The 27,618-nt window shown below is 44.6% G+C and overlaps 6 protein-coding genes across 6 annotated transcripts; 2 read left to right on the top strand and 4 right to left on the bottom strand.

The window, feature by feature from the left end:
* Window positions 1–793: 793 nt before the first annotated feature.
* On the top strand, window positions 794–2,680 carry RSC58 (Rsc58p; the record flags this gene model as incomplete). Its single annotated transcript, XM_018882261.1, has 1 exon — window positions 794–2,680. One exon carries the CDS (start codon window positions 794–796, stop codon window positions 2,678–2,680), a length of 1,887 nt encoding a protein of 628 aa, XP_018736656.1.
* Window positions 2,681–3,772: 1,092 nt separating this feature from the next.
* SMF2 (divalent metal ion transporter SMF2) lies at window positions 3,773–6,988 on the bottom strand (the record flags this gene model as incomplete). Its single annotated transcript, XM_018882262.1, has 1 exon — window positions 3,773–6,988. One exon carries the CDS (start codon window positions 6,986–6,988, stop codon window positions 3,773–3,775), a length of 3,216 nt encoding a protein of 1,071 aa, XP_018736657.1.
* A 1,735-nt stretch (window positions 6,989–8,723) lies between these two features.
* Window positions 8,724–11,372, top strand: NIP1 (Nip1p; the record flags this gene model as incomplete). The annotated part of the gene is made up of 1 exon (XM_018882264.1): window positions 8,724–11,372. One exon carries the CDS (start codon window positions 8,724–8,726, stop codon window positions 11,370–11,372), a length of 2,649 nt encoding a protein of 882 aa, XP_018736658.1.
* Window positions 11,373–11,695: 323 nt separating this feature from the next.
* On the bottom strand, window positions 11,696–16,939 carry BLM10 (Blm10p; the record flags this gene model as incomplete). Its single annotated transcript, XM_018882265.1, has 1 exon — window positions 11,696–16,939. One exon carries the CDS (start codon window positions 16,937–16,939, stop codon window positions 11,696–11,698), a length of 5,244 nt encoding a protein of 1,747 aa, XP_018736659.1.
* Window positions 16,940–16,982: 43 nt separating this feature from the next.
* AWJ20_5142 (uncharacterized protein) lies at window positions 16,983–17,816 on the bottom strand (the record flags this gene model as incomplete). Its single annotated transcript, XM_018882266.1, has 1 exon — window positions 16,983–17,816. The coding sequence occupies one exon, from the start codon at window positions 17,814–17,816 to the stop codon at window positions 16,983–16,985; it is 834 nt and encodes a 277-aa protein (XP_018736660.1).
* A 7,571-nt stretch (window positions 17,817–25,387) lies between these two features.
* Window positions 25,388–27,073, bottom strand: AWJ20_5143 (uncharacterized protein; the record flags this gene model as incomplete). The annotated part of the gene is made up of 1 exon (XM_018882267.1): window positions 25,388–27,073. The coding sequence occupies one exon, from the start codon at window positions 27,071–27,073 to the stop codon at window positions 25,388–25,390; it is 1,686 nt and encodes a 561-aa protein (XP_018736661.1).
* Between the last annotated feature and the right edge of the window lie 545 nt (window positions 27,074–27,618).

Below are 27,618 nucleotides of genomic sequence, written 5' to 3' on the forward strand. Positions count from 1 at the left end.
GCAAATAAATAGCAATATAGTATGGCAAATAAAGAGCAGACCAACTGAAATAACAACCGAATATGAGAAAAAACAGATATCGAAGATTAAATTAAACAATAAAACAAAAAAAAGAAAGAAAATAAATAAATTATCCGGTGAAATGAGCTTGATTTTATTGAGATTCAGCAAGTCGAGATATATAGCATCATAATCCGAGCCGCAGATTTATAGCCCCACAAGCCGCACATATTACAAGTATCCACGACCATGCTCCCACCCAAATCTTGAAAAACAAAGTTAACTAATCTTCACAGACAGGCACTTGATACGCGTCGAAGCGAGTTGAAAAAGTCCGGTCCAGAAAAAACAAATACAGATACAGAAGGTCGCATTAGATATTAGTATCTGCATCAACTATTGACAATTGAAACACGAATAAAATACAGAAGAAACAGCTTGCTAAATTTTGAAAGATACGGAATACTCAGCATCACGAAGTTCATCGTTAAAACAACCCGAAATGGCGTCTAATAGTATGTACAGTGAAGAGTATTTCGACTGATATTATTTGAGAGGCATCCAAACGTCTTTGTTGAACCTCATCACAGTATCGATTCTTGTAGAATTGTCGATCTATGATTCGAGGAGAGCAGTAGCGAGGCTTGGATGTTTTCTCGAAATACAACAGAAGGACTAACATTTAAAAGAAACCCCGTCAGGGTATCCAGTATTTCCACCGGGGTTCATTCCGAATGCCCAACAGATACAGCAATTCCAGCGGCAACATCAGGAACAACTTCGTCAACAGCAGATGGCGGTGCTTCAGCAACATAGGCAACAGCAACAGCTAAAGTTGGAGAGAGAAATAATAGAACTACGAGAAAAAAACGCTGTCGACAAGAAGAAAGAAGCAGTAGCAAAACTGAAAGAATTGTTTGAAGACTTACGCGTGATAGCCAACAGTAGTGGAGTATTGTCTGAGGAGATTATCCGTGCTTCTATAGTACCAGTTGAGAACTTACAGCCAGGAGCTCACGAGAAGCTTCTTGAACGGAGGCAGGAAAAGGAAAAAGATGACGACGAGTCTCATGGCACCGATAATGATGAACAAGTGGAAGAAGACACTGAAAATCTGAGTTCGGTTGATAAGAAACTGGAATCTGGGAAATACAAAGACGACGTGTACGCTCTCTACCACGATATCAAACTTGCAACAATTGCTAATCTCATAAAATATCCTATTGGCAGCGAAAAGTACACTCAAATTAACGACTTTTTCAAGTTTCTATCTGACTGTATGTTCCGTGAAGCAGTACGACTGGGTCTTCTTGAAGAGTACAAGGGTGAGCATGAAGCTGAAAGCAAAGAACAAGCCGAATCTGAGGAAACTACCATGAATAGAGGTGTGACCACAAGACGGTCGGCTGCGGGTCTGGGTACTGAGAAGCCGGCAGCGACAGATGGAACAAATGGAACAAATGTAAAATTGGAAGCAAATGGCCGATTGAAAACGAATAAAAAGAAGCTTACTCAAGAGGAGTATTATGCAGAAGAAAGAGATCGCTTTGAAAGCGATATTTTTAATGGATTCAAGAAGATTTTTTCGGATGTGATGGAGTTCTACGGAGAAGCATACTACATCATGGGCCAGCAAGGGCCGATGTTTTCGTCGTTAACCGGCAAAGCTGCCATCGACCCTCGAGAAACAGTAACCAGAGGACTGTTTAACACTGTACAAGTATTACCACCTACCAAAGTACAAACCGGACCGTATCATTTGATGTATGTATCACCACCAGTAGCGACACGCATTCCGCATCCCTCATTACCTCCTTCGGAAATATTACAATTTTATGTTCATCCTACTAATGCTCCATTACCCTCAACTAGATGGCTGAAATACGACTCATACTCATCATTTGCTCCTAGTAGTGACGATTTTGCAACTGTATTAAAGCGAGGCTCATCCGCCGCTGTGTGGTTGGACAAGGTAGGACTTCCTATAGCCGAAGAAGCAGCTGCCAAGAGAGAACAGGACGAGTACGACAACGAAAGCAATCCCGAAGATGATGAAGATGAGGATGAAGAAGACGAAGACGATCAGGCACAACAAGCGGAGGAAGATAGCGATGTGGAGATGAAAGATACTGGCTCTGATTTGGCAGGTGATTCTGTCAATAAATCTGTTGTACAGACTACCGAAGCTGCTGTGAAGACGGAAAGCGCAATCAGTCCATCGACGTCAGATATAGTCAACAGAGAGGCTTCTCCTGGATCAAGTCCAGCATTGACCGTGGATGATGGTATCAATCTGCTACATGTACTAGAATGGTCACCGGCTAGTTTTGTTGATGACGATGAGATAGAGGCAGCTGCCAATGGAACGCAGGTCGAGCTAGTCAGCTGGCTTTTGCTAGAGTTACAGGACATGCAGAGAACGAGATTAGCCAGAGAAGATACTTCAGCGTTCATGATTCCTGAAAGGGAACGTCGACTGGCACTCAAAATCCAGAATATTCTTTCCCGTTTAATAGGTGAAACAAATCCCAAAGATCTTGATCTATCGCTTTCGCATCTACTCCCGATCTTACAGACAAACTACGCAGGAACTCTGCCAGGTCCACCGGAACCAAAAACCTCACAGGCGGGCAGATCGACTACCCGTACTCCTTCACGCCAGACACGCACTAAACGCTAATTTAATAACGACTAGTATGACTTATATTTGTTATAGCTGCCTCCGGTGGCTGGGGCCCTGTCCCAGATCTTGTGGAGCTCGCTTTGCTAGCACGTTGACTATGATAGAACATGGCTATTTGCTAACCGGAGTTCTGGCTCCGGCCCGTTGTTCTTCTGGTAGCTGAACCAGTTCGTACTTTAAAACAGTGATGAGAGGATGTAAAAGTCAAACTCGAGCTGCAGAGATAGAGGGTCTGCGAGCCCGGTATTGCCCCAGCATCCTCTAAGGAAAGATCTTATATTCCTTTGGACTTCTAGAGAAGATCGAGTTGTCCCTACTTTTAATATTGAATATCAGAATGGCAGTAGTATTACATACAGTTACATGGATATGGTAGCAGCCGTCCAACCCACTTGAAAGCAGAGCAATTAGCCGTCGTGACTTAAAATAATATTTAGCTAAGCCCACAGAAAGATCTTCCTCAGGAGCTACATGACCAATTGTCCCTAAAGATATATTGAGGGAAGCGAGCTGTATTTATATTTCAGATTTGTGGTCTCTGCTAATCAGCGGCGGATAACAGCTGAGGTAGGTAATGCAACTCTGCTAGCAAAGGTCACTGAAGTGCAGGCTACAGATCGCCCATTGAAATTATATCAGGGGTAGCGAATATGCAGGGGTAGACGAGGAAGGGCCGATCAGTTGACCCGCACGGTACTGGGCTAAAAGTAATTGATTCAACGAGCAGATTACCTATCGTCCAGGATCTCTTTTTTTACTTGGCACGAAGTAGTAAGACAGGTCATTCTCAGGTTCTTTGGTGGTGAGCAATTGAATAAATTAGGTAGTGCAGCTCTGATGTAGAAAAATAAGAGACGATGCAGATATCAATTGAACCGATTTCCAGCTGTCTAACATACCAAGTACGATGCTGACTAATCTTGAACAGAACACATCCCAGCCAAGGAGCCGAGTCAAGTGAGGAGCAATACCGGGACTCAGAAGCTCGACTCGAGCGTAGCGAGAGGAGCAACGGGGTCTGGGGCAAAGCCCCAGCCGCCGGAGGCAGGTTGGTAAAAAGTGAAAATATTAATGCAATAGTACTTTTGTCTACATTTTAACGTCGGCGCCCAGCGCCATGGAGAGGATTAGGAAAGCATTCAGCGAAGACACGAAGACGAAGATAAAGATGGCTATGCCGTTCGTGAGTTTGCTGTTGCTCATGTCAAGGTAAGCTACAGCAGGTGAGTTCGTGCCGACAGTAGTTTCGTCAGTTTCAACTGCTGTATACCCGTCAGATCCAGAAGTGGTGACGGGGGTCCTGTCGGTGATGCGCACGCTCATGATCTTTTTGGATTGTGTGAAGTATAGCAATGGAGCTGATACAAATGGGAGTAGTAAACTGAGCACCACCTGACTGGCGTTGAGAACATCAGCCAGTCCTTTGCGTCCTACAAACAATGCTACCAGCAGACATGGGGCTATAGCAATAGCACGTGTAATGAGTCGTCTAATCCACGGTTGGAATGACCAATGTAGGAATCCTTCTGAAACCATTTGTCCTGCCAGGGTACACACGATACCAGCCGACTGGCCAGAAAACAACAGAGCAAGAGCAAAGATAACTGCAGCAAAGTGACCGAGGTATTTCCAAAGCATGTCATAAATACTGAACAAATCGGCGTCCTCGGCTTCTGGCGAGTGGGCTAAAGTGGCTGCTGCCACGATAAGAATCGCACTGTTGACAAATATAGCGACAGTGAATAGCGACATGACGAGCTCTGCAATAGAGAAGTTCATGGCATATTTAATAGCATGAATACTGGGTCGGTACCGTGATGCCTCCCACGAGCTGTTGCTAGAATAGATCGATGCAGAAGAGGCGTGAAGAACTTCTTCAATCTCATCCTCAATGTCCTGGATAATGTTGGGTGTAGTGCCGCTCGAAGAGTCGTCAGAGAAGTAGCCATGCTTGGTATCGAACTCACGGAGTCTAGGTTGAACAAGTCCTGATCCGAGATATAAACTATGAGGCATAACAGTAGCTCCTAAAATACCACATGACATGTATAAACCATCAGATTCTACCAGCTCTGGAGATGGTAAAAATCCCTTTAGTACTGTACCAAGGCCAATAGGCCCGATGCTCATGAGTTCCACTGCGAAACATAGCACCACTACAAATACTAGTACAGAAACCAGATATTCAAAGTAACGCACAAACTTGACAGGACCATTTGGTCGATATGCCATGAGTACTATTAAAACGTCGAGAACCGTCAAAAGCACGCCTATCGCCAGAGGAATGTTAAATAAAATGTTCAGGGCAATGGCAGTACCTACTACTTCGGCCAAATCAGTGGCTATAATGGCGATTTCCGCCAAAATATAAATGGCTATACAGAGCCATCTGGGAAGGTGTTCTCGGCAATTTTGAGCCAAGTCGAGGCCCGTGACTGATCCGAGCTTTACACAGAGGATTTGCAGAAACACAGCAAACACATTTGACAGTAGAATCACAAACAAATGCTTGTACTGATACATAGCACCCGCCGTCACAGCAGTCGAGTAATTACCTGGATCCAGGTATGCTACCGAGACCATAATGCCCGGACCAATGAATCGGGCATACTTGAACGCGACTTTACGCGAATGTGTAATAATATAGTCGATTTTTTCTTTAAACGACATTGAACTGTTGAGAATAGATGACGAAGATGGAGAGTATGATCGTCCTGAACCGGTACTATTAGCTGTGCCACTGCTGCCTCTTCTATCAATATTTGACTCGGCAGTGGTGCCAAGATCGGGTCCGCCTGGCATAGTTGTGTTTCTGTTGGGATCAGACAGACTCGGACCACCAGGTGGATCGAGCTGTTCAGTAGTAGAAGTGCCGTATGAACTAATCGGAGCACTAGGTTTTAAATAGCTGTTTCTTCTTCTACTGGCAGGACTCGGAGTATCAGCAGATGTGGATGGTGTCATATCTGACGTGACTGTGTGAGTAGAATGCAAAGTTCGGGGTTTAGACCTTGAGCCAAACTGTGAGTTGAGGTTGGATATGCTATTAGTGTCAACCTGTCCTTGCTCCCTCAGACGTCTAATATTATCAATCTGTTGGAGAAGTGGGATATTGGCAGAATACTGACTGGCTCTTGGATCCAAATCAGTGCTATCAAAGTCGTCTTCGTCTTCGTCTATCGATTCGTTGCCGTACTCGCCGTCGTCCTGGCTCGTGTCAAAATCAAACGAATGACTAAACTCTTCAGGAGGCTTGGTATTGAACCGAACTTTTTTAACAGCAACTGAGTTATTGTCCACTATGTTTTGCGGGGTGTTGGATAATGCAGACTGTAGTAAGCCCGAATCTGGACCCTTTGCCAGTACTAATCCCCTATTTAGTGAGAGATATTTAGGGTTAGGATCGTCGGGTGCGTCCGGGCGGTAATTAGCAGGGGGGTCGAGCGACGTGTACAGAATGGGAGCTGATTCTAGCAGACGTGATGATGAGGCGAGTGAGGCGGGTGAGGCGAGGGTTTCAGAGTCGTCTGATCCAGATCTAGGAGCAGCTGCGACAATTGCGGGGGTGACTAGACTCGAGTTAGGGGTTCCATGTACCGTAGTGGTTGGTTCTGTCGTGGCATTTCTAACGGCACCAGCAGAAGTCGTATATCGGACAGAGGAAACTGAACGAGAATCTGTTGGATACGACGAAGCAAATAATTTTGTAGTTGTAGATGACGTAGCATGATTTGATGTAAGTGGTGTAGTAGACCCACTAATAGAAGTTGTTGAATTAGCAGTAGAAGAATCAATAGAACTATTAATCGAATCTGTAGAACCGTTGATAGAATTCGTAGAACCAGCAATCGAAGCTGTAGTAGAGCCCTTAACAGAATGTGTCGAGGTCTTAGTAAGTGAAGTTGAAGGGGCAGTAGAAGAGCCAGTGGAAAAATCACCTGAAGAACCAGTGGAAGAACCACTAGAAATGGCAGCAGAAAGGGTAGTAGAAGTAGTAGTAGTATTGAGCGAATCGTTGACATCGCGTCGAGTCGCATCGCTACCGTCTCCATTTACTACCCCTCCACTGCCATGGGCGATTCCATCGTTGGTCAGATCACCATCACGTTTCTGTAGCAATGTAAAATCAGGTCCACCACCACCAGCATCCTGAGTGGAATCCAAGTTCATATCATTTCCCCCACAGGTCCTGTCTTGATCTTTGTCAAACGATCGTCTCGTGTTGGTGTCGTTGTTGAACAGTGGAGGGTTCTGGTTGTGTCCTATCCTGCCAGCAGGCTCTGTGTCTCGTGTTGGACAATTCATTTTTCATGAGCTGCGTACTTTTTATAATAATTATGCTGTGGTGGGAAATGTAGTTGGTGACCGCTTTGGTGGGTTTGTTGTGTATGTTTCAAATTAACTAGTAAAATTGCATGTCTCGGCCTTAATATTTATATGCGTCTATAAATCTATATATCTATATATTTATATAAAACGTACATGTACAGATCTACCGCGATAAGGGCGATTACGGTGTCCAGACCGCTCGTCTGCATGAACCTGACCACCCCCTGAGTCCGGGTAGCATAGGCCAAAAAACCACCAACCGGCTTCGACCTGCTTCCAAACGGTACAATCAACCTCCAATTATCAACTGGCCACTCAAAACCCAATCTTATATAACATCTCGCCCCGCCAGATTAACTTTACCCCTCAAACTTTATTCTTCAACATTCACCCTCGGCTGATGGAATTGTAGACCGGGGGTGTCTGGTGCCTCCGGCGGCTGGGGCTCCGCCCCAGACCCCGCTGCTCCTCTCGCTTCGCTCGAGTCGGGCCTCGGGCTCCCCTGGAAGCTTGACTTTTGGTCTCGAGCTGCCTGTTATGCGAATAAGATTACCTTGTGGTTATATTTATTCAAGACCAAACAATGGTATATATCTAGTGATATTCAGCCGATTTCTTGTTTGCCGGTGGAAGTCTGCTCCTGGTTTTCCTATTCTCCTCTTCCTCTCCAGTGGTAGATAGTAGGGTGACTGGTCTGTAATATTTTGAAAATCTTCAGCTGAAATATGGACAGCCAAGAAACCCCAGGAGGAAAAATAAATAGAAATTTCAGTGGTAAATACTGTATGAATGTTTATTGTTTTAGGGTCGTCGGCTGTGTTCAATGTTTTTTTCAGATGACGCAGTATGCAACTTTAAATTGCGATCGACGACGGATAGTCCCTAAAACATGTGCAATAGAATCCGAGCTATAGCCGGAGACAGTTGGTCAAGTGATCCAAAAAGAGGTGGAAATAGTAGTGAAAAATAGCACGGAGACGTGTGAGCCGTGTTATAGTCATTTGGTTCTAATAAATAGCGGGTATTGGAGCAAAAAGAAGATGTAATAACGATAGCAGTCCGACGGTTGGAGCCTTCAACAGCCAAGAATGCAGACTTGAAGTGCTTCCTATTTTCTTCTTCTCTTAAGTATTACGAGTCTTTTTATGATAACAATTTTTTCCAAACAGTTCATAGAGAGTCTTTTATAATATATAATTTTTTAGATTGATTTTTTAATGGAGATAAGAGTATGAGAGGTTGTGAAAAAGTCTCAAAGAGCCTCAAGAGGGTCTCAGAGGCCTAAGAGAGCACAGTTCCTTCCTCTGAGGCAGAAAGGCCTGATCCACTTTTACCCACCAAATCCAACACCGACCCTCCTGTCAGACGGTCCTAGCAAACGAGCGAAGCGAGCTACGGGGTCTGGGGCAGAGCCCCAGCCGCCGGAGGCAGCAAACCACCCCCTGGATCGCCATTCCCAATGCAGGGACTGCGGCGGCGCCGCACCGGGGGTGAAAAGCGGCTAGCGTAATTTAGAGACTGACTGCGTAGATGACGGCGGCGTAAGCCACACGGTGAAAAATTAATCGGTGGAAAAAGTGCGAAAGGAGCTACGTTCACACGACAGGACAACGAACGAGAACGCAAACGCGATTTTTTCGGACACAGCGTCGTTTGTATAAAAGACTCAACAAAAGGGATTTTTAGAATATCTCAGTGAGCCCGGCACAACATGTCCAAGTTTTTTGCTGGTTCTGATAGTGAGAGCTCGTCTTCGGACGAAGAACTGTACTCGTCCTCTGGAGAGGAGGATAAGGACGTTTCTTCCAGTGAAGAAGAATCTTCTGAAGAAGACGACTCTGAAGATGAGTCGAGTGATGAAGAATCCGACGAGGAAACTGGAGGTGCTAAAAAAGGTACTCCCGGTTATTACATGAGAAATCAATTCTTGAAAGGAGGTTCTTCGGCTGGTGCTGATTCCGACGAAGAGTCGGAGGATGAGGGCAAAAGAATTGTCAAATCTGCTAAAGACAAGCTTGTTGATGAGATTGATGCTTCGATCAAAGCCATTGAGAATGCCAAGAGAATCAACGATTGGGTGGCTATTTCTGGAGAATTCGACAAGGTCAACCGTCTGGCCGAGCGTGCTGGTAAGCAATACAGTACCACTCCTCCTCAGTATATCAATATGTTAATGGAATTGGACGAGTTTGCTCAAGAGGCTGTTAAGAACGAGAAACAGGCTAAAAAGAAGATGAATGCATCCAACAGCAGAGCCTTGAACACCATCAAGCAACGTATCAAGAAGACCTCTAAGGGCTTTGAGACTAAGATTGCTGCTTATAAGAGTGATCCCGAACTTTATCAACGTGAGTTGAAGGGTGAGACTACTCCTCAACCCGAGGCTACTGCCTCTTTCAAAAAGACCACTGTTGCCTCGACCACTAGCACCACTGTGGCTGCTGCTGATGATAACGACGGATTCTCCACCGTTGGTAAGGCCGGCAAGGTGCTTCAATACACTCCTGAAAACATTTTCAAGACTCTTATTTCCATTGTCGAGTCTCGTGGTAAGAAGAATACTGATCGTGCTGAGCAGATCAAGACTCTTGAGGAACTCAACAAGGTGGCCACCACACCTTACCAAAAGATTTCTGTTCTTCTTATGTTGATTCCTATTAGATTCGATCTTACTTCTGCTGGTTCGGTCGTTCCTACTCAAAACTGGAAGGCTGCCGAACAAGATATTCGCGCTCTTTTCACTGTTCTAGAGGAGAATGCTTCTACATACCGAGTCAGCGAGTCTGCTAGCGAGCCTGAAGACATTGAGGAAGGACCCACTGCTGGTCCTGACGGAGTCAAAGAGATTCCTGGTAGTGTCACATCTCTTATTGAGCGTTTGGATGACGAGTTCACTCGTGCTCTTCAAAACATCGATCCTCACACAACCGAATATGTTGATAGATTACGTGACGAGGCTGATCTGTACACACTGATTATTCGTGGCCAGTTGTACTTGGAATCCAGCCTAAAACAAGGTCAACAACCTCATACATCCGAGGCTCTTAGCCGACTTTTAGTGCGAAGGCTCGATCACATCTACTATAAACCCACTTCAGTTATTATCAATTCTGAGCGTGACGCCTGGGACAAGATCCGTAGTGCCGATGTCACCTCTAAACAACTCATTACTCCTAGAATCTCTGGTGATGTTGCTGTTACTGATAAGAGCTACACTATCCAACTTATCGATAGAATCTGTTCTGTCCTCTACCAACAACAAAGCACTATTTTCAGATCCAAGGCTATGTTGAGTCATATCTACCACTATGCTTTGAACGACTACTATTTCAAGGCCCGTGACTTGTTTTTGATGTCGCATTTACAATCTTCCATCCACACTGCTGACCCCACCATCCAAGTCCTCTATAACAGAGCTCTTGTACAGGTTGGTTTGTGTGCCTTTAGAATCGGTTTGATTGTCGAGTGTCAACAATCATTACAAGAGATCTGCTCTTCGTCCCGTCTCAAGGAGCTTCTTGGCCAAGGTGTCACCAAGTTCGGTCAAGTCAGTGCTCCTGATAAGCAGAGATTACTGCCCTTCCACATGCACATCAATCTCGAGTTGTTGGAGTGTGTCTACCTGACTGCCTCTCTTCTCATCGAGATCCCACTCATGGCCTCTCTCGGCAACTCTATCGATGCCAAGAAGAAGATTGTATCCAAGCCATTCCGTAGAATGCTCGACTACCATGACAGACAAGTTTTCAGCGGACCTGCTGAAAACACCCGTGATCACATTATGCAAGCTGGTAAGGCCCTGTTGAACGGTGACTGGACCAGTTCTCGTGACTTGCTGACCTCGATCAAAATCTGGTCTTTGCTCAGCAATGCCGAAGAAATCAAGACCATGCTTGGCGTCAAGGTCCAAGAAGAGGGTCTCAGAACATACATTTTCAACTACGGCTCGTGTTACCAGTCACTGTCGATTTCCATACTGTCATCGCTGTTTGAGCTTTCCGAGCGCAAGGTGTCTGCTATTGTGTCCAAGATGATTGCTACTGAGGAGATCGCTGCTGCTCTTGATCAAAAGTCCAACTCGATTGTTTTCAGAAAGGGTGTTGAGCTCTCCAACTTGCAAGTTCTTGCCCAAGCTCTTGCCGACAAGTCCGTGCAACTGGCGGAAAGAAACGAGAGACTCGCTGCCGGTGGCCACCAGCTGTCTGAGCAAGGCAACACCAGCGGGCCAAACAAGCCCTCGGGACAATCTGGCCAGGGCGACCGTTACAACAACGACCGTTCGTCTAACCAAAGAGGCCAAAACAGACAGGGTAATAGCGGTCGTCGTGAGAACCAGCAGCCCAGACCCATCCGCGCTTAAGACCATCATGACTAATGTGTAGTGTAAAAAATGCATAGGGAGAAAGACAAGAAACTGGTGCTTTGTATGTAGAACACTGTTTGGTTCTGTCTAAAAATAAAATAAACTTATTCTAATACTCTCCGGGGTGTGTGCCTCCGGCGGCTGAAGCTCCGCCCCAGACCCTGTAGCTCTCCTACTTCGCGGGACGCTGTTGGGACTCTCGACTGAACCGACTCGAGCGTAGCGAGAGGAGCAACCAGGGTCTGGGGCGGAGCCCCAGCCGCCGGAGGCATGCCCCGTTCCCCGAAACTGGTGAGAAATGTATATATTACATAGATGGTCTAGATGAAGTAGTTGCGCCACAGCACACCTTCGAGGTCTTCGAGTTGCTCGCTCGTGAAGACCTTGGAGTCGATGTGCCAGGTATCTTGACGCGTTTTCTTGAAATCGCCGAGGATGAGCTTGACACTCTTGCCAACCATGCCAGGGTCATTTGCGGCCTTGACTGCCAGCACTTGCATCACTTCTGGGATCCATTTTGGTGGTGGACTCTGGTACGGGAATGCCTTGACTAGGGCTCCTAGACCCAGTACTGCAGAATGGCGCTTGACCATAGCGGTTTGGTACTCATTTAAAGGAACGCCAGTTCTGGAGACTGGTGTTCCAGGGCGACTGGGTATGGGCGTGACTGCAAGACTTGCGGTGGGTGTACGACGTAAATTCTTCCATGATTTGGTTTCGTTTAACAGGATAGTACAGTGCTGTTGAAGACTGGCTATAAGCCTGTCCTGCTCGGCAATTGGAGAGCAGCGAAGCAGGCCAGAAAGGGTCTCAGCAGCCAGCTCACGGACTTCTAATTGCACGTCAACCAGCATATCTGTCACAGAGTTGATCAAGAACGATCTCTGATGTTCGTTCATCTTGAATAAATGTCTGAAGAAGAAGGCTTGCAAATATGAAAGAATACTGATTCTTTGATGCCAAGTTGTGGCTTTAGTACCAATATCCACTATCATATCCACCATCAGTTGAATGTACTGCACAGGACAAGGGATGTTGCCAAGCAGTTTGAACAACGACACTGCCGAGAGCATTACCTCCTCTTCATCTCTGACATTAAGGAAATTTAATAACGCAGGGATGATGGTCTTAGGAAACAGGGGGATTAATGACACGGCATATGATTTACGGAATAAACTTTCCAAAAACAACGAGAGCGTTTTGGCAACCACAACATACTGAGATGTTCCTCTACTGCTCAAAGCTTCACGTTCCAAACGGAGTGTCTCAAGCTTGTTAAATGCCTTAACAATTCGACTGGATAAGTCATCTGGCATCTCGTAGCATAGCAATCCTACTGAGCCACTATCGTAGTTAGCCTTCAAAAACTGGCTCACTGTTTCAAATGACTCATGATATCTCGTAACATAGATTCCACCCAAAGTCTTGGCCACCTCATCTCGTACTCCCTGCAGAGGATGTGTGATATTATCCCACAAGTTATCGATAATCTCGTCTACATTGTGCTGGTAGTACCATCCAATTGTACTAATCGACTTCCTCAATAGGCTTAGCCGAGAGCTCTCTCTGACGCTGGTACTATATGCATCTGTTCTGACGCGAATCTCGTTTAGGAGCTTCTCAACCTGCCAAGCACGACGATAGTCGATATAAATTGATGTCCACCAAACAAACGATCTCCAATATTCAATGTTGTCATGAGCAATACTGTTTTGAAGAACATCAGAGAATATTCCCACTAGCAAAGTTACTTTTTTGTTGATGACTTCTTCTCCCTCGGTAAACTTCAGCGAGTCAATGAGAGCAGAGCACATCTCTGCCACACATCGGTGAGAATTTTTATCTTCGGGGTTGTAAGCATGAGCAATCATAACTAAAAAGTGATCTATGCTGATTGGAGTATAGCCTAAGCCAATCATACGAAGCACAATCTTGAAAAAAATAGCATTCGTGACATCGAAATAATCATCTTCGACTCGAGGTTCTTCTAAATGCCTTGCAATGACCGCAGCGATCCATTCGGGTGTCATGATCAAGGCAAACTCCCGAATAGCTTTCTCGTCTTCTTCACTAAACTTGAGAGTGTCTTTATACGCAGCTTTATCAGCTTCAAACTTCTTAGGCCACACAAGCCAGCCATAGTTAGCATTGCCCTTATCCAAAAAGTAAGTTGGGTTCTCAAAATTTTCTAGCTCCGCAACGAATTTAGCTTGGAAATCAGGCACTGAGCTATCTACAATCATACCGTTATCAGACAGAATGTTGTCTTCATCACAATTCAGTAGGAATCGATTATAGTCATAACCACTGCTTGCCAGGTTGAATAATTTACTGGAAATCATAAACAATCCGTGCATACAAATAGCTTTAATTCCAGGATGAGGGCTCATTGCGCCATTTCCAAGTTGAATAAGTACTCTCGCATCAATTGGCATCTGTGGAGACGAGCAAATAGCAGTGAATAATCCACCATTGACAGCAGTGAGCTTCCAATGTTGGTCTTTACTTTCTTTGCCCCCGGCAAGATAGTCGATTAAATGATTCATTTCCTTTTCGGCCTTTGCACGCTTGTCTTTCTTTTTGGCTTTGAGCTGCTCGATCCTTTCCGCGACAGATCTGTACTCGCCATTAATGACTGTTTCTGGCTCAGCAGGTTTGAGAACATCTACAGACGACATATCTATGCTAATAACATCCAATGGCAGTCTGATATTAGTGGCAAAGTAATTGTACAGTGAGGTAGCAACTGCATTGAGATTGGGGTAATCCGCTTGCATGGCCAGCTTGATATACTCAATAAAAGGAACCATATGCTTAAAGTCCTTCTTAATCGACGATTGCATAACTCGTAGATTGAGAAGTCTCACTGCACTCTCTGCCTTAGTATACTCCTGGCATTTCAACGCAGTATTCAACTCACGAAGAACAAATGGGTATACTTGTGAGCGTGATCCTATCAAAATTTTAACTGCTGATTCTAAAGACGACTGTCCATTTCTACGAACATCGGAATAAATCGACATACTAGATCTAACACTGTCAAACAAAAGCGTCTTATCAAGATCGGACATCTTTCTGAGCCCAACATTGTGAGCAAGTCTTTCGTAGTGGTACAAGTATGCTCGTCTACTCAAGAGAGGGCGAGGGTAGTCCTTTCTTAATCCTGGAATACGGAAATGCTTTGTTTCATAGCTGTAAAGTGCCAGTAGCGAGTCAAGGGTCTTAGCAGACCGTTCCATTCCAACATCAGAAAACCATACTTTTGTAGCAAAGAGCAATGCTTTGAAAGATGCAATATCATTCTCTCTATTCTTGCTTAAGTAGGTATGTATTTCGTGCAAGAACTTTCCAAGGTCAAGTCGTAGTTCATGGATACGACGATATAAAGGATCATCAGCCTTGGTATGCTTATCAAAGAAATAGTTTACTGGATACTCACGGAACTTTTTGAGGTCCACAATTTCTCCCTCAAAATCAAGATCGTCATCCACTGCAATCAAATTGTTGTTCATTAGCTCATCTTCCTCGTCGAAGCTAGACGCATCAGAATCAGAATCCATTTCTTGTGAAACGCTTTCTTCATATTCAGAGTCGCCAACATTCTCATTCAATCCAGACTTTTCGCCATACTTTGGGTCAAAGAGCAAAGCAACACCTGAAGTGGCAGTACGAATATACGTAATGTTATTTGCTATCAGGTCAGATAATTCAGTTGGCGAATATTTCTTCTCTGCACCCTGCTGATTCACCACAAGTTTAAGAGCATCTGTTGATACCTGACAATGCTTCGAATAGAGGTCAACCGCAAACTCAATCTCATTTCTCGACGGTACATGCCATTTCAATTTTAGATTTTTGGTATCCGCTTTAGCACCCCAATCTCCAAGACCCACCGGATCTCCTTCAGGAACCAAGCTGTAGTCGTTTGATGTCGTCGTAGTCAAAGTCATTAAAGTATGATGGATGGCATTGGAAACATGGAATACAATAGCTCCTTTGCAATGCTCACGCAGATACAAGGTCAGTTCCATGATCTGATCTTTAAATACAAACGCCTCAGCAAATGCATGTGCCAGCACCATATTCAGCGCTGACAGATACCAGATTAAAGCTCTATCACGAGGAAGAATCTCCGAGCCACTTCGAGTAGATCCAGCTCCGTTCTCTTCAATCTCCTCCTTGATCTTATAGTACAGCATATTGAACATTTTAGGAAATGCTACCTCTGGATTCACCTTGATTAAGCAACCGCAAATATGCGCAACTGGGTCGGCAGCATGGTGAATCACATTATGCTCTACAAAGTCGACTACGTGATTGACAATCCGCTTGAACAGATTTGGAGAAACTGCTCCTAATATAGCAGTAACTGCAGGTGGTAATGCATTGGACACCTGAGCCTCTGGTGAATCACGGGCCGCTTTAGCAGAACCTGATCCGGTCCCAGAATTATCTGGCAAGTTTTCTAGCATTGCAAAGATTCTATCGAATACCATGATTACAAACTCGTCAAAGGATGCAGTTGAAGATTTAAGCACTTGCGGAATCATCTCTTCAGGTATTTCAGGTAGCTTACCATGTTCTTCCAGATAAGAGATTGATCCTGCGATAGTTTCCATGGCCAATCCAGATCCCATATTCTCGCTAATATCGTAGAATGGCACGTTCAAAGCTACTGCCTGAATAAATGACAGCGAATGCAATGTCTTGGATAAATCATTAGCGTCTATGCCAGGGACAGCTAGACCCAGCAGTGTTGTAATGTGTAAAGCATATTTTGGCACTTGGGAGATTTTTCTTGCCAATACGGTCAATGCCTTAAGCGAGGACATTGTTCGATGCGTCTCAACCAATCCTTGCAATGACGGATACACCTCACCGAGCAGTCTAGGGATAATCAAATCTGGAGATAGATATGCAAGACCCTGTAAAGCTTCTAATGAACTGGCTACAACAGTGGTACTCTTGGCATGGATTCCCAGAAATGTGGCATTTCTTAAAATCCTGACAAATCTGTCCTTGACTTTATCAGTCAAATGACGCTCGGCAGGAATCACTGACTCCTTGTAGGGGTTGCCTTCACAATCCACTGTGTCTGACGACTGCACATTCCATCTCAGTAAAAATATCTCTACCATGGCTGCAATAGTCTGCATTATATTTCGCGTCCATGCTCCCTGGTTAGATGGGTGCACAAACGTCTCTACCGCGTGCATCAAACTTTCCAACTTATCTAAAATACCGTCTGGCTCTAAACCACTTTCTGCCGATAGCGAATATACGATGAGATTCGCAATTGGCCTCGCGCATCTGTTCTTTTTGTCTCTATCGGATTTAACGCTTACAGTCTCATTTGACTGAACGTACGGCGAGCCAACATACGATACCGGTACTTCAAGCATGCGCAAAATAGCGCTAAACACAATCGACAGCTGTTCAGGGGTCAAAATTCCGTACTTATCAAAACTGACTAATTTCGACGATATCGAGTCTGAAACCAACGTCGCCACTAAATCCAGAGACTGGAAATCATACAAAGATGATCTTGGCAGCAGTGACCACATATGGAATATCGCTGGTAGCATGTATTTCGGCATGATCTCTAACTCATCTCCCTCTGCTGGCACAGCAGGCGTAAGCAGAATCAGCAAACTCATAACATTGTGGGATACACTTGCCTTCGAAACGGCATACTTCTTTTGTTAGTTCTTGGTCCGCAATGCCTCCGGCGGCTGGGGCTCCGCCCCAGACCCCCCTGCTCCTCTCGCTTCGCTCGAGTCGGGCGTGGGGAGGGGAGAGATTTGAAGAGCAGCCAAAATCATTCTGACATGGCAAACTTACGTGTGGCAGGATCTCCTCCAGAATTTGTAATGTTAGCTCGGGCTTGATCAAGTGACGAGCCACCTGGGCCAGCCTGGATAATGCAGAAAATGACTTGGAAATGCTGCCTTCATAACTCGACTGCTGTGGAAATGCCAATTTCCTCATCACCACCACAAGCGTACGCCAATCCAGATCTAGATCCTGTGGCTTAACTGTATCTTGAAATAGATCATCTTTACATAGTAAGCAAAACATGTTGATGAACTTCTCCATTGCTGCTCCATCTGTTCCTGCTAGAGCGAGCGAGTAATACAGTTTGATGAGCTTGATTCGCGTTTCCAGTGGCATGTCAAACTTAAGACTAATCCAAGATCTGAGTTCTTTAGTCCAATGATACACAGCTGGCCCAGTACTATTTCCAATTATCCCTTTCAGATCATCACCCTTGATGGCAATATATAAGTTGGCAATGATATGATCCAGATGTTCTAATCGTTCTTCTTGTGTCTCACACTCATAAGGTAAAGCTGAAATATATGGAAATGTCCTTGGTCGGCTACGAAAGCTATTGCCCTTGGCAATCACTTTTCCTTCTCCCAAATCAGTGGACGGAGTCATTTTGCTGCAAAACTTTGACTGGTCTAATAAAATAGCAAATTTTTCAACTGCATTATTTGGTTAGTATACTATTTTTCATTACCATTGTTTAACAGTCAATTCTACAATCAATTAAGTCCTATCGAGCAATTGAGTCAACCCATCATCCCTCGAATGCTACGCACAAAATTTGTAATCTCCAACTTCGAGTTATCAAAAAAAGTCCCCATTTGTTGTCAACATATTATTTATGGATGTTGTGCATCCAATTGATTCACAAGCCAATTCTTTTGGGACCAATCTGGCAGCACCACTTTGAATTGATCAAGATTCTTGACTATCAATTCGCAGTTTCATGCGTAGTTACAATTTCGAAAATATATTGGGTCATTCATTGCATTGTTCAAGGGATCAATTAGATTATCATTTAGGACACAGCTAGCTGGTACTGGTATTTTGATTACTCACATAAAAATCAATTTGTTAGCTTCACAATCTAACGAATTACGAAATGTTCTTGTGCACTAAATTAAGCAAGACAAATCAAATCTAACCGATTCGTCATCAACTCTTTGTAATGCTATTTGAAGATCAACTGCAGAATAGACAACGTCAATCTAAATAGAGATATTAGTTTAAACTCAGCTAAACCAACTCCTCTCTATAATCGAATCAACAATGTCCAAACCCCTTCGTCTTTCAATGACGATTGCTAGATGTCCGCTATGGGGGCAAAGTAGGATAGGTCAGGAATGGCGATCTATCGACGACCAGCCGTATTATGTTTGTGCGGCTATTAGTCTGACGTAATATGGCTGGAGTGTTGAGAAACACTGAGGATAGCGCGATATCGAATATACAGGTGAGAGATGTTATAATCTCGTTTGTGGGGGAATAGGATGTTATTGACTGATTCTCATATGTAATGCTAAGATAGAGATATGTTTTTACTATCTTGATGCAGCCCCGTTATAGTTTATCTGTTGTTACAGGACCCTGCGTTCTGCATTGCTGATCTTCGAGGGGTTAGATTATGCACGGAAGCTAGTTTATTCCAGTCTTGTAAATCATGCTGAGATGTTCAAAAAATCTGCTTCAGGTCTTAATATTAATAACTGTATGGATTTGCTGGATTCTGCGTTTGTCAAGCAAATGAAGAATTAAATGGTCTCATTATGGTATACTCAGGGGGTAGCCTGAAAGTAATGAGATACGCACATTAAACTTGACTTTTTGAACAAATTTAGAGTGATTCATCTGCCAGAAGTTCATAGAATAGACAAATTGCTAGAATTATGAGTCAATAATTTTGCTCAGTAATGAGCCGGATCTATCTGTCAGACAAGTGAGAACTGCAATTGATATAGACTATACAAACAAGGACGAGGCATGACTAGCTTACAGACCTTTTGATGCTTATCAGGAAAGTGAAGCCAGGGCAATTTTAGGAGGGGTCATGACAGCAGTTATTAGAAGAGTCGTAGATGTCTAGAAGCGGTGATAAGGACGGTGATAGGGGGGTTCGAGTAATGGGTACAAAATACTCGGGACGGAAGTCGCCTCCCGGATTGACGGATGTCACAAACTGTCAATGGGAACAGGTGCCTCGGCTTGTCTCGTTTAGATTCTGGGTCTGCAAGCTAGCCCACTGTCTCGTTCATATTTGATTCATAATATCACGTGCGAAATTCGGCCAGCTGAATTTATCGGTAGGATGGGATCGACAGACTGGCGTTGATAAGATATCTGGATATTGACGACAAACGAATCGGTCGATACCACCCCATTATTGGAAAATAAATACGTCAATTGTCAATTAAAGTTTTAGACACAAGGGCGGCTCCATCGGTACGACTTTTATGGTTGTCTGGGGAAGATGACCTCACAAAGGTACAACCTTACAAAGGCACAATCTTACTAAGGTACAACCTTACAACCTCAACAAAAAAAAATACAATCTTCTTCCAAAAATATATGGACAACTTAGTCAAATGTATCTGACAAATTTACCAATGCCGTTCGATATTCTCGTGAAGAGTATTTGTGATTTTCTAGTAGGAACATGCTTGCTATTGCAGCCCACGGCGCTGAGCTCGTGCTCATGTTGGTTGTAAAGCTAGAAAAAATGCATTGAAATGTGCGCGATATTCATCCGTTCATACGAATGGTTGCTCTACAAAAGAAATATATCTCTGTTACACTATGTTACACTAAAGAGGAGGGTCTCGCTTTTTATTTTTTCTTGTCAAATTCCGAGCAATTTTCTAAACCACTAGGGTATCTATTTAGCACAGGTGTGTATGTTGGTGGAGACGCATCTCGTTTTCATTCGTGTAGTAGTTGCCGCTATCTGTATTGCACAACTGCTACCCCTGTTCCTTACCTAAAACTGTCGAGTCATACTGAAGCTTTACTTCACACTGGATTAGCCTACTGTGATGCTGTGTTACCCATAATTATTTGACAAGTTGGCACGAGAAAAAGCAACTGTTAGTGGTCTAAACGGCAACTGAGGTTGGCTATTTCCTGAACTAGCCTAACCATATGTACTATGATACTGACGGTGCTTCATTTTACAAGCTTATCAGCAGTAAATGTTATTTTAAACTCCACCAGTTGCTTCTAATAGTCCTAATAGTCTAATAGTATATAGGAAAGACAACGAACCACAGACTCGAACACAGCCCAGTATTCTAGTCAGAATCTCAAGGGGCTGATTTATAAAATAAAGTTATCTGAAAAATAATTTATTTGACATGTGCACCGAGCAAGGAGTTATAATCTGCTATCTATATTAAGCCTATCTGGCGTCTATCTTAGGTCTGTTTTGGGTCTATCTTGGGTCTATCTTGGAAGTATCTCGTCCCAATCGTTCCACGTCGTCCCACGTCCAAGTTCAGTTAAGTCATATATGACAACGGGCCGGTAACCACCGGAATGGTAGTGATTCTATGACGGATTCTAAATTAATCTGACTGCCTTTACCGATATTCCATTTGCATCTCCGGTCCGACGGCTGTCAAGTAATCCAATATAACAGGCACGTTGCTGCTTTGACGCTCTTGACAAATCGACGATTTTTATGAATATCCCTTTAAAATAGCATTCGTATTTATGAGCCTTATCAGTGATCCAAGGTTACAGATAGAAAATCGGTTCCATTTTAGGACCATGCATTGCAGCTAACTTTTAAAGCACATGTATGGAACTTCCACTGAACTAAGAAAAAAAGAAATATTCTGTGCTGCGATCTTGCATGTCCTTCCCCGATGGATAAATTGGCAGGGTAGAGTAATTTGGTAATTTAGTGTGGTAAGTTCATCACCCCATAGCTGAAACCCGAGATGGGGGTAAGACTATAATCAGTTCTATTTTGGACCATAACAGGCCACTTATCACCACCACCACCACCCCAGGCAGACAGACAGACAGACAGACAAGTGACTGATTGATCGATTTGATACCCTAACTAGAAACCTAGATGACTGCCAGATTGCCATATTGCCAGATTGCCTGACTACCTGACCTGACTGACTGACGACTGACTGAGTGACCACTGAAATATGTCGCTGCCAAATATTCCCGCCGCCCTACAGATGCCGCCGTTAGTCTATCCACTCAAACGGCAAGGTACAGTAAATAGCTTCATTTCGAGGCGGCTATTGTTTAGACTGTATTGCTACAATTTTAATGCATTTACAAAAAAATAAAAATTGGGCTTGTCCATATTGGTGCAATAATTGTTTCAGTATTTGTTGAATTTTTGAACCCGCTAGGCTTGTTCCTCCCCCGACTTTCCCCCTCTTCTCTCATCGTCCCCCTCTTTAGTCGTTCTCTCATTGTTAGTACCTAATCAGAGCACATGGAAGACAGGATCTACGGACACTTTTGAGACTCGCATTACATCCAAGCACAGTCTCAAAAAGAAAGATAAAAGTGTGTCTAATATTGCAGATAAGTGGATATGTTTTGCAGGGCACATTCCTATTTAGAATTGTTTCGCATATGGACCAGTGTGGATCCAGTGTGGATCCAAGCAATAGACCTGCGGGTATGATCCACATCTATTCACATCCCACTCATTTGATAGACTATCCAAGCATATCTCCGATCGGAAGGGAGTTACCCAATGTAGAATGGATATTTTGGGGACTTGATAGGTTCGGGAAGCCAGCCGCCAGGTTTGGATCAGGTTGGGTAGGGTGTATGAATCTTGGATTTAGCTTGGTTTAAAGTATTGAATTAAGCGACTGGCATGATTCGGAATCACGCAGCTCGATGCGATGGGCAGATTGATTGGACTTTGATTTCGATATTGCCTGCACAAGCGAGATTCTAACTAACTGATACTACTGTGCCTGTAACTGCCGCCGCTGTATGATAAACAGCTGCTGACAACACAATTACTACTACCTTGCTATATGTAGGATGAGGAAGATATTAGGGAAGACTGCATTTGCAAGGAGCAATCTAACGATTCCCCTGGTGTTAGTATGTTCAACGGGGAGCTTGGCATGAGGGAGTAACGGAGAGGCTATGCCCCACAAACCTTGGCTACTCAGCGGTAATTTAAGGGTTTGGTTCAATTTCAGGGCAATTCATGGTCAATTGTAGTAAGAGTTCCATGAATCAATGCGAGAAATGATGTCGAGAAGTATGGCGAGAAATGATTCCGAGAAGCCATGGCAAGAGATGGTGATGCAAGGCCATGAGTATAGTCTATGATAGACCAGGATAGACCATAAAAATCATGGCAAAGAGGGGGTGTCACAAACTATGCGGGGAAATAGAGACAATGACGATGATCACTACTCTAGTGAAGTGACGAGGGAAAGACGAGGCGAGCAAGGCTACCCAGCGACCATTTCGATGCTGTACAAGATTCCCGAACATGCTATCCTAAGACATTGCTGTATTATAATGAAGCCAACCACAAAACTAAAAGTACATGAAGCTGCAGACGGAGTCGATCAAACTACTGGTCCTCACAAAAGTCATGCCTGGTGGCGGCCCATGACCATGTGTCAAGGGTAATCGAGCGGTTATTGATTAACTACATTTGTCTATGTGCCTGCCGCTAATATCCACCAGTATCAACGTTACTTTTTACAAGCTATCTAGATTGTGTGTGATTTCAAGGTACAATTCAACACGACCATACTGCTAAATAGACTGGAGGTGATTGGCGACTAGGGGTCGGTCTCGATTCGATGAAGTTGAGAATTAATTACAGAAAGATGTCAATTAGTGCTAAGTGGTGGGTCAATTGCTTGACAATCTCTCCACTATTCTGTTGTTTATTTGATTTTGTTCAATCTATTCAATATTATCGATTTACACACTTTATTCTATTTTATTTGGGCTATTTTATTTGTTTCTGCTTGGTTTATTTGGTTCTATCGATTGATCTAGATTTGTTTTGTTCTGGTCTGTTTCCGCTAAGATACTAATAAGCAATACTATCAAGTTCCAATTGCATCTTAGATCAGCTAGGACCCAAGTCAGCAACCACAGTGCTTATTACAACAATCCCGAGAGAATCAGGAAAAGCAGTGCCGAAACCCGTCTCAACAGTATCTGGTACTTGTACCTCACTTGCCGGTTTAGAACCAGCCAGATACTCCAGGCAGATACACCGGCACGCACACCATCAGGTACATCAGGCAGGCACACCAAGCTGGCCCACCAGGCTGATACACCAGGCTGAAAAAATTTACATGAGAGACCAACTGATATGGTCCAACTCTTAATACCCCAGTAACCAACCTACCGTTAACATTTAAAACGTACAAGCGTTGAAAAACGTATAAGCATACCCCTCTCGCCCGTACGACGTCTTCCTGATCATGTGGCATGTGGGACAGTTTTACCCACCATACCCGTTAGAATCACCACCCCCAAAAAAACCGTATACCTTACTATGGTTAAGCATAAAGAAGAATCATGTGTATTTGAGGGGAGAGTCTGGATCTTGGCAAAAAAGCCAGGATACCCTTGCCTAATCCAACCAAACTATAAACCTGCGTTGGAGATCAGGTTCCTGATTGAGGGAAGAAGATGAATCCAAGATGGATATTTCAGGGCGATCTTGATTTTAGAGGGGGAAGTTCGTAAAATAGGCGGACCAAGTGTCAAAAAACAATCTGGCTGTAGTGGATATCGACAGTGACTATAACCTAAGACCTTTTGAGACATCGTTGCTGGATAGGAAGAATAGAAAGGTACGATTGACATGCAGACCTTGGTCTGCCCCCACAAATGCATGATTTAAGGTGCTAAAATATCAGGTGGTCGTTGATTTAGTGAACTTCAAAGATAACACAGTCCACCACGGGAAATGTGCAGTGAGTGACGCAGAAGCAGCAGCTGTAACTGAAGCATAAGCATAAGCAAAAGTCGCAGGTGTCGCAGAAGCATAAGCAGAAGTCACAGGTGTCGCAGAAGCAGTAGCAGAAGAAGTAACTGTAGCTATAGAGAAAAAGTAGCTGTAGCTGTAGCTGTATAGAAAAGGTAACTGTATCTGTAGAGAAAAGGTAGACGGGCCCAGCGGCAATCAATATCGAAAAAGGTGTAGTAGAATGGAGGCAGGACCGACTGCGTATAGCAGTAAACAGCAGGTGGGGAAGTTGGAAACTAGAAACGGACAGGGTGAAATATGTTTCTGATTGTGATTATACGGTTTGTTTAACTAAGGTTTTAGCTAATGCCCCGTTTCTATAGAGACAGCAGTAGTGTGTGTAAACTATATACAATTATGTACGCAACAGGTACCTTGTACTGTGGGAAGACAAACTAGCAGTAGCGGCAGTTCTGGTTCTGATAGAAGCAGCCATTGGGTTATGAGTTCAGGCAGTCACACAAACTCAGCCAACCTAGATAGATACAACACGGGATTGCTAACAAAGTTGGCACCGCCGTTCGGGCAGTCGTTATCTGGATGAAGGAAACCACACCGAATTCCAGCTGGCGACCCTGGATTAAGTCAAGTCGCGTGGTCAAATCAACAAATGCAGGCATCCGGGACGGATGGCGAACCTAAACGACGGGACGTCGGATCTCAATAAACCAGCCCGTCAGGCCATACGCCAGCGGCAGCCTTGCACCGGCAGCAGCAACTGGAGTCATTCAACATGCGAAGTTCGCGATCCGACGCAGCAGCCACCTCTAAACACAACTCGCGAGATCACCAGCGAGCTAGATATTCCTAGTTAGACGGTGCCGAAACAGGAAGCGGCAATACGAACGGGGCCGGGGGACCTGCCTCCGGCGGCTGGGCTCCGCCCAGACTGGTGGTGCTCGCTTCGCGAGCGACTGGGACCGTCGACGCTCGACTCGAGCGCAGCGAGAGGAGCAGCGGGGTCTGGGGCGGAGCCCCAGCCGCCGGAGGCTGAGCCCCCCGAGAGAGATTAGATGATATCCTTGTATTGATTGATGTATGAAGGAGTGAATGATACTGCATCCAGTCGTAATAAATAAAAAAAAATTAAAACAGTAAAAAATGGTAAGTAAAAAATAAAAATAAATAAAAAAACCGTGAACCATTAGTAAAAAGCGGGAAGGGCAGGAGGGTGGGTGGTGCAGCGACGACGTTTTTATTCTATCGAGGAAGATCTTTTCTTCTTTTGAGGACAGAATTTGTAGTCGGGGTGAAGGGCTCGGTGGAGGTCCTTTTCCTGGTCGGCGATTCGCGCAAACTCTTCCTTCAGCTCCTTGGACTCGGTCTGCCACATGAGCCCGATTATCTGGGAAATGTTCTGGTGATTGAGCCTTAGTTGCGAGCTGACAGCATAAGCCATGGCCGACTGGGTTTGCGACTTGCGGTACAGCATGAACGAGTTGAGAGGTCGCTTGACATAGTGGGGCTTTTGCTTTCTATGTTTCTTCTTTTTGATGATGGTTCCATCGGGCCCGGCCGTCACGTCGGCCGAGTCGTCGTTATTGGCCACAAAGGCGCCGCTGCCCATGGTGATTTTGATGTAGACATCATCGCCTCTAAATCTATTAACTTCATTGTCTTGTTTGCCCTTGGTGCTCGAGTAGATGGTCAGCACCGACTCGACCGTCTCAATGTCAATACCCTTTTCGGTAGCAAGACTTTTGATTTTGGCAATTCGTTGTTCAGTCATTCTTGACAGCTTGACCCATTTAGTATAACTCATCTTCTTAATAATCTCATTTTGTCTTTCTCTTGTTTGTTGAGGAGACAGAGGTGATGGTGGTGAGGCCGACGAGTGTGGAGATGGAGGTGACATGGGCATTGAATGACCAGCAGCAGCTGCTGCAACAACAGATGATCCAGGAGGTGTCATAGCTCCAGTAGTATCCATCTGTTGAATCATTGCCAGTGAAATAGACTGTAGTTGTTGATGATGGTGATGGTGTTGTTGCTGTAGTGGGTGTTGTTGCGAGGCATCAGCACCTGCCGACATTGGCAGATCATGAGACTGGTTTAACGAGACAAAAGGAGCAGACGGATTATAAGTGGAAGCAGATGCAACTACGGCAGCAGCGGCCACGGCAGCAGCACTTCGAGAGTCGGGGTTCACAGTCGACTCATCATCAGTGTCATCTTCAGGAGTAGCAGGAAGGTTTTGAGCATATGAATTGGGAATAGTAGCAGCAGGAGTCATGTCATGGGACGAATTGAGTTGAGAAGCAAATTGCGAGAGGATAGGAGAAGGCGACCAGATCGTGGCATTGGAGTAAATCGAGTCCACCACTGGAGCAGCAGGCATCAAACTATTGAGCGAGGTGGCCGACGAGCTGGTACTAATAGATTGAGTGTCGATAGTGGGTCCAGGATATGCATTTGCAGCGGCAGCAGCACTGACAGCGGCCATTGCAGAAGCATGAGCAGCAGCAGCAGCGGCAGCAGCAGCAGCAGCATTCGAACCCATTGCTAGAGATAAGTCCATTTGCACATCATTAGCCGGTTGCCCTGGTAAGAACCAACCGTACATTGCCTCGTCGGTGCCCAAAGCAGGTGACACCATATTTGGGCTATCGGGAGAGTAGAAAGAAGCCGAGCCGGACGATAGAACAGAAGAAAAATAACTTCCCTGATCAGAAGCACTCGATGATGCAGATGCATTATCAGGCGTGTACAGATTAGAAGGAAGCATGGCATGCGATGAAGGGGGAGAAGACCAGCACAGGGCGCCAGAAGGAATGATAGTTTGTGGTTCTGAAGCATCTACGTCTTCCAGAGACACCACAGATGGTTTTCTGGACACCACTTGGTCGGTTATGTATGTGTTGAAGATGGGTTCGTCAAACATTGTGGACGATAGGGTAGTAGTAGTGGTAGTGGAGAAGCTGATGGAACTAGAACAGTAGCAGCAACAACAGTGGTAGTGAAGCAGATGTAACTAGCTAGTACAGTAGCAGCAGCAGCAGTAGCAGCTAGAACAGCAATAGCAGTAAAAGCAGCAGCAGTGATGAGGATGGACAGGTCAAATAGACGATGTCGAAGTGAGAACTCTAGCAGCGAGCTAGAATTATGTTGTTGTTGCAGCTATTGACAGAGCTATTGTAGAGTTCACAAACCAGTGTGAGCCTTTTCACTATAGTATTTTGTATAGTGTGGTGGAGAGAGAGAGCAGAATGCAACACAATTGAGACTCAACTAAACTAGATACTAGGAATTGCGATTGGTGATAGCAACGTTGTAAATACTTGGATAATCAAAGCTGAGAGAGTACCAGAGCCAACTAAGTGAATTGGAGAACAGAGTAACTGAGCGAGGTGAATATTAAGCGAGCTGAACGAGCAGAAGCGATAGATAGATCCCAGTAAATAAAACAAGCAAGCCAAAAGCTAGATA

Source organism: Sugiyamaella lignohabitans, chromosome D (assembly GCF_001640025.1).
Source record: "Sugiyamaella lignohabitans strain CBS 10342 chromosome D, complete sequence".
Lineage (NCBI taxonomy): Eukaryota > Fungi > Ascomycota > Dipodascomycetes > Dipodascales > Trichomonascaceae > Sugiyamaella > Sugiyamaella lignohabitans.